The sequence below is a fragment of the Ranitomeya imitator genome, chromosome 3 (genome assembly GCF_032444005.1).
Source record: "Ranitomeya imitator isolate aRanImi1 chromosome 3, aRanImi1.pri, whole genome shotgun sequence".
Lineage (NCBI taxonomy): Eukaryota > Metazoa > Chordata > Amphibia > Anura > Dendrobatidae > Ranitomeya > Ranitomeya imitator.
Genome location: NC_091284.1, coordinates 542713822 through 542726181, shown reverse-complemented (window position 1 = coordinate 542726181; position 12360 = coordinate 542713822). Strand labels below are relative to the sequence as shown.

General features: G+C 42.2%; 1 protein-coding gene across 3 annotated transcripts in view; it reads right to left on the bottom strand.

Annotated features, from left to right (window-relative positions):
* Nucleotides 1-12360, bottom strand: part of PLCXD1 (phosphatidylinositol specific phospholipase C X domain containing 1) — a 68518-nt gene that overhangs the window by 48878 nt on the left and 7280 nt on the right. For all 3 annotated transcript variants that reach the window (XM_069757859.1, XM_069757862.1, XM_069757861.1), the window contains exon 3: nucleotides 2654-2790. In XM_069757859.1, coding sequence (XP_069613960.1) covers nucleotides 2654-2790 — 137 coding nt within the window. The remainder of the gene's footprint in view (nucleotides 1-2653; nucleotides 2791-12360) is intronic.

Below are 12360 nucleotides of genomic sequence, written 5' to 3'. Positions count from 1 at the left end.
GCGGTCACCAGCTATATATCCTGTAGCACGACCTACGTCATATACCATGCAGTTTGCCCTTGTCACAAGGTCTATATTGGACTAACATCAAGAGAACTACGTATCAGGACCAGAGAGCATGTAAGAGACATTGTTGCGGCAGGAGAGGTGGATGACCTTTCAGTTTTGAAAACCATACCCAAACATTTTAGAGTTCACCATAACTCTGATCCAAGAGGTTTCAAGGTCAGAGGTATTGACTGGCTCCATTGTGGTATTAGGGGAGGTAACATCAAAGAAATTTTGGCACAATTTTGGCACAAATGGAATCCAAGTGAATTATCGAATTAGGGACCATGTCTCCGGACGGGTTAAATGAAAAGATCAGTTTTGTACCATTTTTGTAGTCCCTGTTTTTTAAGAATATGGTTTTTTTTGTGTGTTTTTAATTTTCTTCTTTTTTTTTCATATATTTTATATTAGTAGCAATATCATCTCTTGCTCTACATGTGAGATTCTGGCGATTTTTGCTCCAATCTTTACCTAAAGAAGATCTATCCCCAACCTCTCTTCCTCCTGTGGTTATGTTTCGGATGATCAAGTGTTTGGATAACCATCGAACATGGTAAACTTTATGGACATTTGAGAAGACTCAGTACATCTATGTGAACATTAAAAAGGAATAATTAGTATGGGGAATTATACCCCTCTCCTTCTCTTAATGGAAGATCTGGGTGTCCTGTTGTTATTGACATAATCCCTTGTATATTCACATTTGTAATTAGCACTATGTCGGCCGCATCTGTGTGGATTCCAGGAGGGATGCTCATGTTTAATTACGTGGCATCCTCTCTTGGTGTCTTACATGGATGGTGCTGATATACATAGTATATTTATATGTGTAAGTGTCCATTTTGAGTATGGTCACTTTAATATTTTTGTATAATTTTGTCTATTTTACATATAATAATCGGTGGTTTGTCTTTATTGCTCTAGGTTATTTGTATTTGACAAAATCATATTATGCACATTGCACTTGTATGTGCCATTTGTATGATGAGATGTTTAGTCTCTATTGTTCCAGGTTATTTACATCTCACAAAATTACATTATGCACATTGCACCTTTATGTGTTACTTGGATGATGGGATACTCATGTACTGTGGAATTAGCTATATTTTATTATTTTTTGTTTTCCATATATGACCTCTGGGATGGAGTTATTAGAGGCATGGGCGCACACTAACGAGATATGGCACTCGGTATGAGCCTTTTTTGTGATGGTTGGATATACGTCCAGGCATTTGCTCACCTTAATAACTCCTTTCCCCCCCCCCCCTTTTAGATTAGGCTCTATTATCTCTTAAAGATCGCACACATATGTGCAAGCGCACTTTATTATTTGATTTTATGAGCTAAGGAAAGATGGCATCCTCTGAGGGACTTCATAAAAATGGCGCTGATATACGCATGCGCATTTATTCATCTTTTCGGAGATAGTGTCCGGGTGCGCACGCGCACTTTACCCTTATGGGACAAGGGAAGATGGTATCTTCCAAGGGGCTTCTTTAAAATGGCGCCGATATGCGCGTGCGCTCACCTCGGTTCCTGCATTGATGAAGGTCTCTCGCAATTTCCGGTGCGCGTTTAATGACGTCAATGAGGTATTTCCTCTAACGCGCGCCGGACTTGAGTGCCGAACTCGATGCACCTGGAAGCTTGGTGGAGCGTTCTCACATGCAAAATGCTATTGGCTAACCGGAACATTCAGGGGGTATTTAATGAGGTAAGGTGGGGGTAAGGTACACACTCCCCTTGAGAAAGCATGTGATTGGCGAAACGCGCGTTGGGGCGTTCCTGCAGCGACATTTAGTATGGGTAAGCATTGACTTCATTCTTTACTATTTTCGAGGTGTCCATTATAATTGAGTTCCCATCATCCGGGTATAACACATGATATAATGACCTTAAAGGATGTCTTCGTGAGCCATTTATAGGACCAACACTGTGATAGAAATATCATATAAATGCTTTCGATGAGATGTATAAGTATGTTTCCGCTGCTCAATATGGAACTTTGAGTCTTCGGACATCCTCATATGGTATTTTGTACAATTTTAAACTATGTTTCAATAAACCTTATTGAATGTATCATATTTTTGTGCTATAGTGGTCTGTGAGTACCTTTGTACTCATATTTTGGTAGCAGTATATACTTGTCCACTATTTTCTTGAATTTGTGGTATAGTATTAGGGAAGCAATTATAGCAATGCTTCTGGCTGAGATTGGTTATCTATGCTTTTTGTATCTATATCTTGATGTGGGAAATGTTATTTATTAACTATTTTTTGTGACATATCTCTCTGATTTAAGGGCATAAAAATACAAATTTTGATAATTGCAAAATTTTAACATTTTTCGCCATATTTCCGTTTTTTCATAAATAATCGCAAGTAATATCCAAGAAATGTTACCACTAACATGAAGTACAATATGTCACGAAAAAAACAACCTCTGAATCAGCGGGATCTGTTAAAGCGTTCTAGAGTTATAACCTCATAAAGTGACTGTGGTCAGAATTGTAAAATTGTTTAGGTCATTAAGTACCAAATTGGCTCTGTCACTAAGGGGTTAAAGGTATTGTAAAGAAAAAAAACAATTCTGCATACAGACCTGTGTAGAACTCCATCTTAAAATAAAGGCACGTGTGAAATTAGGCACATATTTCTCTAAAAACAGCAGCAGCTTAGGAGAGCTAGGATCAACTGGTGATTTTTTATCTAAGCAATAGGTCATGGTGTCATGACTCCCTGAAACGGAGACAAAAAAAAAAAATGATTAAGAACATGAATTATAAAATGGCAACAAAATACAAAGCGATAATCTTTTCCAATGTACATGAATAGAGACACAAGTAAGGACAGACTGTTTTTTAATTTCTAAAGTAAAACCGAAAGTTTAGAAAACTTTGTCTGTCACAGAGACACTTCAGGACATTCAAATTGTGTAAGTAAGGTTGCAAAGACCCCCACAATCAATAAAGAGTAGTAAATGGAAAACTCTTTATGAAACAAAAAATCTGGCAAAGAAGATCCAGGAGCGCTAAGCAGCTAGAATCCTACATCAGACAAGAATGGGACAATATCACAAACACAACTCTGTTGTTGGAATACCTGTGGCCAGGGGTTTCTTCCCTGTACCTAATGCTAGAGGCACCCTGGCTATCCCTGCTTTCCGGATTACTTCTGATGGTGAAGATGTCGGGGCCACATACCTAAACTCCTGATTTAGCCCTATATCTGGCACCCTACCCCACCCAAGAAAGTGGGGATGAATAGTGTATTCATTAGCCAGACTAACAAGGGAGGACATACAGAGATAAATGAAAATACCAAACATACAAATATGCATTCAGAGACAACAGACAGGAACACCATGGAAGAAAAGGGAGGAAAATAAAATAGGAGAGGACAAAGAATTGCACACAGCCGAAACACCAAGCAATAGTCACAGATCACTACTCCAAACACCTCTGCCAACAACCGACACCTCCACACTCCACACCAGGCACTCCACAACTTTGAATTTTCATGCCCTTAAATCACAGAGATATGTCACACAAAATACTTAATAAGTAGCATTTCCCACATGTCTTCTTTACATCAGCACAATTTTGGAACCAACATTTTTTTTTTGCTGGGAAGTTATAAGGGTTAAAATTTGCCCAGAGATTACCCATTTTTACAACATAATTTACAAAACAATTTAAAAAAAAAAAAAAAACATCACATTTGAAGTACCTTTTGAAAGGTCTATATGATAGAAAATACCCAAAAAGTGACACCATTCTAAAAACTGCACCCCTCAAGGTGCTCAAAACCACATTCAAAAAGTTTATTAACACTTCAGGTGCTTAACCCCTTTCTGCCATCGGACGGAATAGTACGTCCGAAGCCAGAACCCCCGCTTTGATGCGGGCTCCGGCGGTGAGCCTGCATCAAAGTTTGGAACAGTTGCCATGTGCTCGCAATAGGCGCGATCCACCCGCGCCTATTAACTAGTTAAATGCCGCTGTCAGAGTTTGACATTTTAACATGCGCTTCTGGCCATCCGGCCGGAAATGCGGACACCGCTGACCCCCGCTTCTATGTAGCAGAGGCAATCAAGTTGTGTCAGCTTCTAGCCTCCTATGGAGGCTATTGAAGCTTCGCAAAAGTAAAAAAATGTGAAAGATATGAAAAAAAGTATTAAACTTTTGTTTTTTGTTTATATTTTTAAAAAACATAATGACAGGTTTGAGTGGGGACTTGCTTTTTTTGTGGATTGTGTTGAAGCTTTTATTGGGAATATTTTACATAACGTTTGGGATCACATTTATCCGGCGCTCTGCGCTGACCACTTTGAGGTTTCGATCTAAATCTCTGAGTAAGGGATCCATTTGTAATGACCAGGCCGAACGTTCCTTGCTATCCACCCCCACATGGTGTTATCAGCCGAAGGAATTATGACACACACCTGTCTCGGGGATAACAGTTGCTTTTACTTCAGCAGGAATGGGAATTATAACTTGTACAAATAAGGAACAGTCTTTCATGGATTGTCCACGGCAATTTCAGTTCACACTTAGATGCTGAGCTGTGATTGGGGTCTAGAGTGTTAAGAGCAATGGACAGTGTCTTTTGATAGCTTACAGAAAGAGGTAGACGCAGCAATTGAGTTTACAGACCTGTACTCGGTGTTAACTCCATAGTGCGTCAGGGCATGTGCACAAGTACTTATAGGTAATGTAAAAACTGAGGTGAATCCAGCCAGAAAGACTTTAGAATGATGTCTGTACGGGCTAGAGAGGGAACCCAGGCTCTTAGGCCTGCTGGAGATCTTGTAGTGAAAACACCCTCCACATGTGTTCTGCTCTCCCTGAGGGCATCCCTCAGACTAAAGAACATTTGAAACTTGCCGGGAAAACAGCTCCTCCTGTTGACCATGTGACAAGGAGCTGACCAAACTCCTTACAAAACAATAATTATCAGTCATTGTACACTTTCACCATTAGATGACGCCAGAACACCGCAAATGAGAAATGCATTGCATCTAAAATGGAGGTGACTACAAATGGAGAATTACAGCTCACAAATGCAGGGGATAATGTAGAGGGGAAGTTAGAGAGTGAGCTGTAGTGTACAGAAGCTACTCACAATACAGGATTACTTAAAGGGAAGGACACACTCTCGACTGGGTCACTAGACATTCACTATAATGAGGCAGCAGAGTTACTCTGGACTCCGTCTGGCCTCTGTTCAGCAGTGTCTTTTTCAGAAGTGCACAAAGCTGTGGCCGACTGCGTCGACGTCTAAAAAGACGGACACCGCCGGATCACAGGTCCTATGGCGCCCACAGTTCCCCCATTTGTCTTATAGGGAATCTTTCGCCAGAGAATTCCGTCTGAATCACATATTTCAGAGATTTACATGGAAACCCCGATGCAAGCACTTAGCACAGGATAAATGTGCGCCGAGCCTTACTGCGATCTTTGGGAAGCAGAATTAAAAAATCAACATCAGGTGAAGAATTGGTTGTATTTTTTACGCCGTTCCTTGTGCGGTATAAGTGATTAGGCGACTTTATTCTTTGGGTTGGTGTGATTACAGCGATACCAGATTTATATCGGGTATTTATGTTTTGGCTGCTGTCACACACTAAAAAATGCTTTTTATTGCAAAAAATAGTTTTTCATCACCACATTTTGAGAGCTATAATTTGTCCATATTTTGGCCCACAGAGGGGCTTGATTTTTGCGGGACAAGTTGACGTTTTTATTGGTACCATTTTCGGGCACATGATCGCTACTGACACTTAGTGCCGAGTGTCAGCTGTCAGAATCAGTACTGTAATGAGCGGTAACGGTGACCGCTCAGTATAGGATGAAGCTGCGGCGTCGGGGGAAGCAGGGACTGCACAGCGCCAGGACCAGGTGAGTATACGGGGAGGGGAGCGCTGCGTGATAGTCACCTTTCCTTGTTCCAGGCGTCGCTCTGTCTTCAGCAGTGACGCTCAGGTCAGAGGGCGTGGTGACGTGGTCAGTGCACACCCTCTGCTGAATGTCAGTGCAGAAGACAGAGCCGCACCGGAACAAGGAGCAGGTAACTATTGAAAGTGCCGGGGGCCTGAGCGATGGAGAGGTGAGTATGTGATTTATTTATTTTTTATCGCAGCAACAGCAAATGGGGCAAGTGTCTGTATGGAGCATCTATGGGGCCATAAGGTTTGTGCAGCACTATATGGGGCCATAACATTTGTGCAGCACTAGATGGGGCCATAACATTTGTGCAGCACTAGATGGGGCCATAACATTTGTGCAGCACTAGATGGGGCCATAACATTTGTGCAGCACTAGATGGAGCCATAACATTTGTGCAGCACTATATGGGGCCATAATATTTGTGCAGCACTATAGGGGGCCATAACATTTGTGCAGCACTAGATGGGGCCATAACATTTGTGCAGCACTAGATGGGGCCATAACATTTGTGCAGCACTAGATGGAGCCATAACATTTGTGCAGCACTATATGGGGCCATAATATTTGTGCAGCACTATAGGGGGCCATAACATTTGTGCAGCACTATAGGGGGCCATAACTTTTGTGCAGCACTATAGGGGGCCATAACATTTGTGCAGCACTATAGGGGGCCATAACATTTGTGCAGCACTATATGGGGCCATAACATTTGTGCAGCACTATATGGGACCATAACATTTGTGCAGCACTATATGGGGCCACAACGTTTGTGCAGCACTATATGGGGCCACAACATTTGTGCAGCACTATATGGGGCCATAACATTTGTGCAGCACTATATGGGGCAAGTGTTTGTATGGGGCCATAATTAACGTTTGTGGAGCATTACGATATATGGGGCAAGTGTCTGTATGGAGCATCTTATAGGGCCATAATCAAGGTTTGTGCAGCACTATATGGGGCAAATATCTTTATGGAGCATCTTATGGGGCCATAATCAGCATTTGTGCAGCATTATATTGGGCAAATGTGTCTATGGAGCATCTTATGGGGCCATTATTAACCTTTATGCAGGATTATATGGGGCATATTTTAATATGGAGCATCTTATGGGGCCCATCATAAACTGTATGGAGTATTATATGGGGCTCCTGATTCAATATGGATATTCAAAAACACTTAGCCTACTGATGTCTCAATTAATTTTACTTTTATTGGTATTTATTGGTATCTATTTTTACTTTTGACATTTACCGGTAGCTGCTGCATTTCCCACCCTAGGCTTATACTCGAGTCATTAAGTTTTCCCAGTTTTTTGTGGCAAAATTAGGGGGGTCGGCTTATACTCGAGTATATACGGTATGTCTTTAGAGTGTGGGAGGAAATCTGAGTACCCGGAAGAAACTCACACAAACCAGGGAAAACATACAAACTCCTTGCAGATGTTGTCCTTGGTGGGATTTGAACCCAAGACCGCAGCACTGCAAGGCAACAGTGCTAATCACTGAGCTGCCGTGCTGCCCGTATACTACAGTAAGGCTATGTGCACACGTTGCAGATTTGGGTACAGAATTATCTGCAACTCCTGGCAGAAAACGCAGTTGCAGATTTGATGCGGATTTTGTGCCTTTTTGTTGCGGATTTGCTACGGATTTTGTGCGGATTTCACGCGTTTTTAACCCCTGCGGATTTCTATAATGGAAAGGTGCAGAAACGCTGCAGATCCACACAAAAGAAGTGACAGGCTCCTTCTTTAAATCCGCTGTGTTTTCCATGCAGAATTTTCCGCACCATTAGCACAGCATTTTTTTTTCCTATTGATTTACATTGTACTGTAAATCACTTTGCAGATCTGCAGCGTTTCTGTGCGGGAAAAAACGCTGCGGATCCGCAGTAAATCCGCAAAGTGTGCATATAACCTAACACTGGTTTTATGCACCATTGACACCAACTCACAATTTATCAAACTAATGGTGAGTAATTTTGTGTCTACATCATATTACTACTGAATAATGATTTACAGCCTGTATTATATAATTGGACTGACGAGTCATTCACAGCTCCTGGTTGTAATTGGAAACAGTCAGCAAGCTTGTCACCACACACAGATGAGATAACTGTTGTTTACATTCAGAGAATAAAACTATATCGCAGCTGCTGACCAAGACTGTATGCCAGATTTTCAGGGCAAGATTTTAGTCTCTGAATATAAAGTGTGCTTCTATTCCATGACTGCATGCAAAAATGTGGAAAATTAAACAACTGAATAAAGAGTTTGTATTTATTTTTATTTAAAGGGAGCATGCCACAGTGAACATGCCGTCAGATCTGACAACAGCGTGTAACACAGCAGGAGGAGCTGAAAAGACTGATTTACAGGTAAATCAAACTCCGACATAAAACTTCAACTTTAGGCCACGTTCACACGTTCAGTATCTGTAAGCCAAAAGCAGGAGTGGGTGATAAATACAGAAGTGGTGACGTGTTTCTATTAATTTTTCCCCTGATTGTTCCTCTCCTGGGTTTGCACCTGCCTCTAAGGCCATGTTCACACAGTGCGTTTTTTACCGCGGAACCGCGGCGGTTTTGCCGCTGCGGTTCCGCAGCTGTTTTCCATGCAGGGTACAGTACACTGTACCCTATGGAAAACAGGACACACTGTGCACATGGTCCGGAAATTGTAAAAAAAAAGACGCGCTGAATAGCTCCCGGAAAAAAGAAGGAGCATGTCAATTCTTTTTCCGGAGCCGCAGCGGTTCTGCACCCATAGACCTCCATTGTGAGGTCCAAACCGCAGTAAAACCCGCAGATCAAAAATATATCTGCGGGTTTTACTGCGGTTTGATGTGCAGAACCGCTGCAGCAGGAAGTGCGGGGAGCGGGCGGAAGTGCGTGGGCGGAGTGTGGCTGCCCCCCCCGTGTTCCGATCCCGCCCCCCCGTGCTCCGATGCCCCCCCCCAGTGCTCCGATGCCCCCCCCCAGTGCTCTGATGCCCCCCCCGTGCCCTAATCTCCCCCCCTTATACTCACCCGGCGTCCCGGTGTCCGTCCGGCCGTCTTCTCCCTGGGCGCCGCCATCTTGCAAAATGGCGGGCGCATGCGCAGTGCGCCCGCCGAATCTGCCGGCCGGCAGATTCGTTCCAAAGTGCATTTTGATCACTGAGATATAACCTATCTCAGTGATCAAAATAAAAAAATAGTAAATGACACCCCCCCCCCCTTTGTCACCCCCATAGGTAGGGACAATAAAAAAAATAAAGAATTTTTTTTTTTTTTTCACTAAGGTTAGAATAGGGGTAGGGGTAGGGTTAGGGGTAGGGTTAGGGTTAGGGTTAGGGGTAGGGTTAGGGGTAGGGTTAGGGGTAGGGTTAGGGGTAGGGTTAGGGTTAGGGGTAGGGTTAGGGGTAGGGTTAGGGTTAGGGGTAGGGTTAGGGGTAGGGGTAGGGTTAGGGTATTTTCAGCCATTTTAACCCTAAAAAAATTCCTAGAAAACACACAGACTCTGGCTAGAAAACTGCATCAAAAAAACGCATCAAAAAACGCATCAAAAAACGCATCAAAAACGGACCAAAAAAGGACCAAAAAAAGGACCTGCGTTTTCTGCCAAGAGCTGCAGTTTTTTAAAAAACAGTCAGGAAAAAAAAAGGATGGAAATCCTGAACGTGTGAACATACCCTAACTGCAGCGACCAGAGTTAGACAACAGCGATCAAAACTATCTGATAGTGGCATTTAACTGTTACAATCTCTGTGGGTGTTCATTCTGCCACCCATAACCACTCCCCTTCACCCACAATGTATGCAATACCATGACAGCTAGGGGCTGGCCTTAGTCATTAAATCTCTGTACATTCTGAGCTTAGGAGTCAGTGATTTCCAGCTACAGTGGCCTGTGAAAATATTCCCCTCCCTTGGCATTTTTCGTGTTTTGATGCCTCACAACCTGGAATTTCACAGGTTTTTTTTTTGAGGGTTTGTATCAGTTCGTGTAAAGAACATGCCTACAACTGTGGACATTTTTGTTTTCTTATTGTGAAGAAAACAATAGGACAAAAAAAACCGAAAACTTCAGTGTGCATAACTATTCACCCCCCTTAAAGTCAGTACTTTGTAGAGCCTCCTTTTGCAGCAATTACAGCTGAAAGTCACTTTGGAAAAGTCTCTATGGAGCTTTCCACATCTTGCCACTGGGATTTTTGCCCGTCCCTCAAAGCAAAGCTGGGCCAGCTCCTTCAGGTTAGATGGTTTCCTCTGGTGAAAAGCAATCTTAAAGTCTGAGCACTGATTCTCAATTGGATTAAGGTCTGGGCTTTGACTAGGCCACTCCAAAACATTTACACGTTTCCCCTTAAACCACTCGTGTATTGCTTTAGCAGTAGGCTTTGGGTCATTATCTTGTTGGACGGTGAACCTCGGTCCCAGTCTCAAATCACTGACAAACAGGTTTTGCACAAGAATATCCTTGTATTTTACACAATCAATCTTCCCCTCAACTCAGACCATTTTCCCTGTCCCTGCTGCTGAAAAACATCCCCACATCATGTTCCTGCCACCATGTTTCACTGTCAGGATGGTGATCTTGGGGTGATGAGCTGAGTTGGTTTGGTGTCAGACATAGTGTTTACCTTGGTGGCCAAAAAGGTAATTTTTTGTCTTATCTGACCTCAACACCTTCCTTCATACATTTGGGGAGTCTCACACATCTTTTGGCAAACTCAAAACGAGCCTTACAATTTGTGTAAGTAAAGGCTTTGTTCTGCCAACTGTTCCATAAAGGCCACCTCTATGAAGCGTACGGCTTACTGTGGTCGTATGGACCGATACTCCAGTCTCTGGGAACTCTGCAGCTCTTTTGGTCTCTGTGCTGCCTCTCTGATTAATGCCCTCTTTGCCCTGGCTGAAAGTTTTGGTGGGCTTCCCTCACTTGGCAGGTTTGTTGTGCTACTTTCTTCTTTCCATTTGATGATAATGGATTCGATGGTGCTCCAGGGGATTATCAGAGATTGCGATTTTTTTTTTTTAATAACCCAACTCTGACTTGTATGTCAAATCAACATTGTCCCTGACTTAATCCTCTAGAGGCAATCACCCACAATAAATATAGAAACAAGTCTAGTGGCCACTATATGGGGGTGAAAGGATAGGTACAGCAGGTTCAGTGCAGAAACGATAGAAAACATATAGAGAACAAATGAGCACCAAGGAACCAATGAGTAAATATCTAAAAAGGTAAAGCTTTTTGAAGTAAATATATAAAACAAGTATGACTGAGGAAGTAGGGTGATGACACTGACAAACGAGAATGTGGAACCGCAACTCAGAGAGGTAACAAACAGGCAATAATAAACGGAACATACATTGCTCAAGAGTACATATGTAGCCAAATAATTCCATATAAAGCAATGCTACAGACTATATACAAAGTATAAGGAAAATGAGAGAACCAACAGATGAGATAAACAAAGCTGTATGCAGTGTTTGGAAAAGATATTGAGCAAAGAGAGGGAGTATGTTAAAACAACCTGATGGTACCTGGGATTTGCGGTGCCACTGCCCCAACGCGCGTTTTGGCTAAGTTCCTTCTTCTGGGCGAGTCAGATTCCATTTATTATTGCCTGTTTGTTACCTATCTGAGTTGTAGTTCCACGTTCTGGCTTGTCAGTGTCATTACCCTACTTCCTCAGTCATACTTGTTTTTTTATATTTTACTTCAAGAAAGCTTTACCTTTTATATATCTACTCATTGGTTCCTTGGTACTCATTCGTTCTCTATATGTTTTCTATTGTCCCTGACTTGTTTGGAGATCTCCTTGGCCTTCGTGATGTTGTTTGGATAGTGATGTGGCAGCCTCTGTGGCCTTTCAGAAAAGGTGTGTATACACTGACAGACGATGTGACACTTACTTTGCACTCTGGTGAGCATCCTTTCACTAAGAATGTGACTTATGAAAGTAATGGCTTGAATCAGAAATTTTTAGGGGCGTCATCGCAAAAAGGGTGAATACATATCCACATGCCAATTTTTAGCTATTTGATCCCATAAATTTAATTTATGCCTATATTTTTTTTCACTTCACCAAATTAGACTATTTAGTGCTCCTGCATCACACACAAATCGGATGGCAAAAATATTTAAACACAGGTTGTAATGTAATTAAATAGGTAAAAAGTCAAGGGGGTGACTACATTTGCAAGCCCTTGTATCTCTATGTGCAGTAGGTGGTCAATCACTGACCAGGACACCCTCTTGACTGCTAAGCCTAAAATGAGCAGATATTTAAAGAAAAAAGCAGGTTCAAATTGAATTTGATTTACCTTATCACAAGACTGATTTCTTGCTTGAGGATTTTCTATAGATTACTT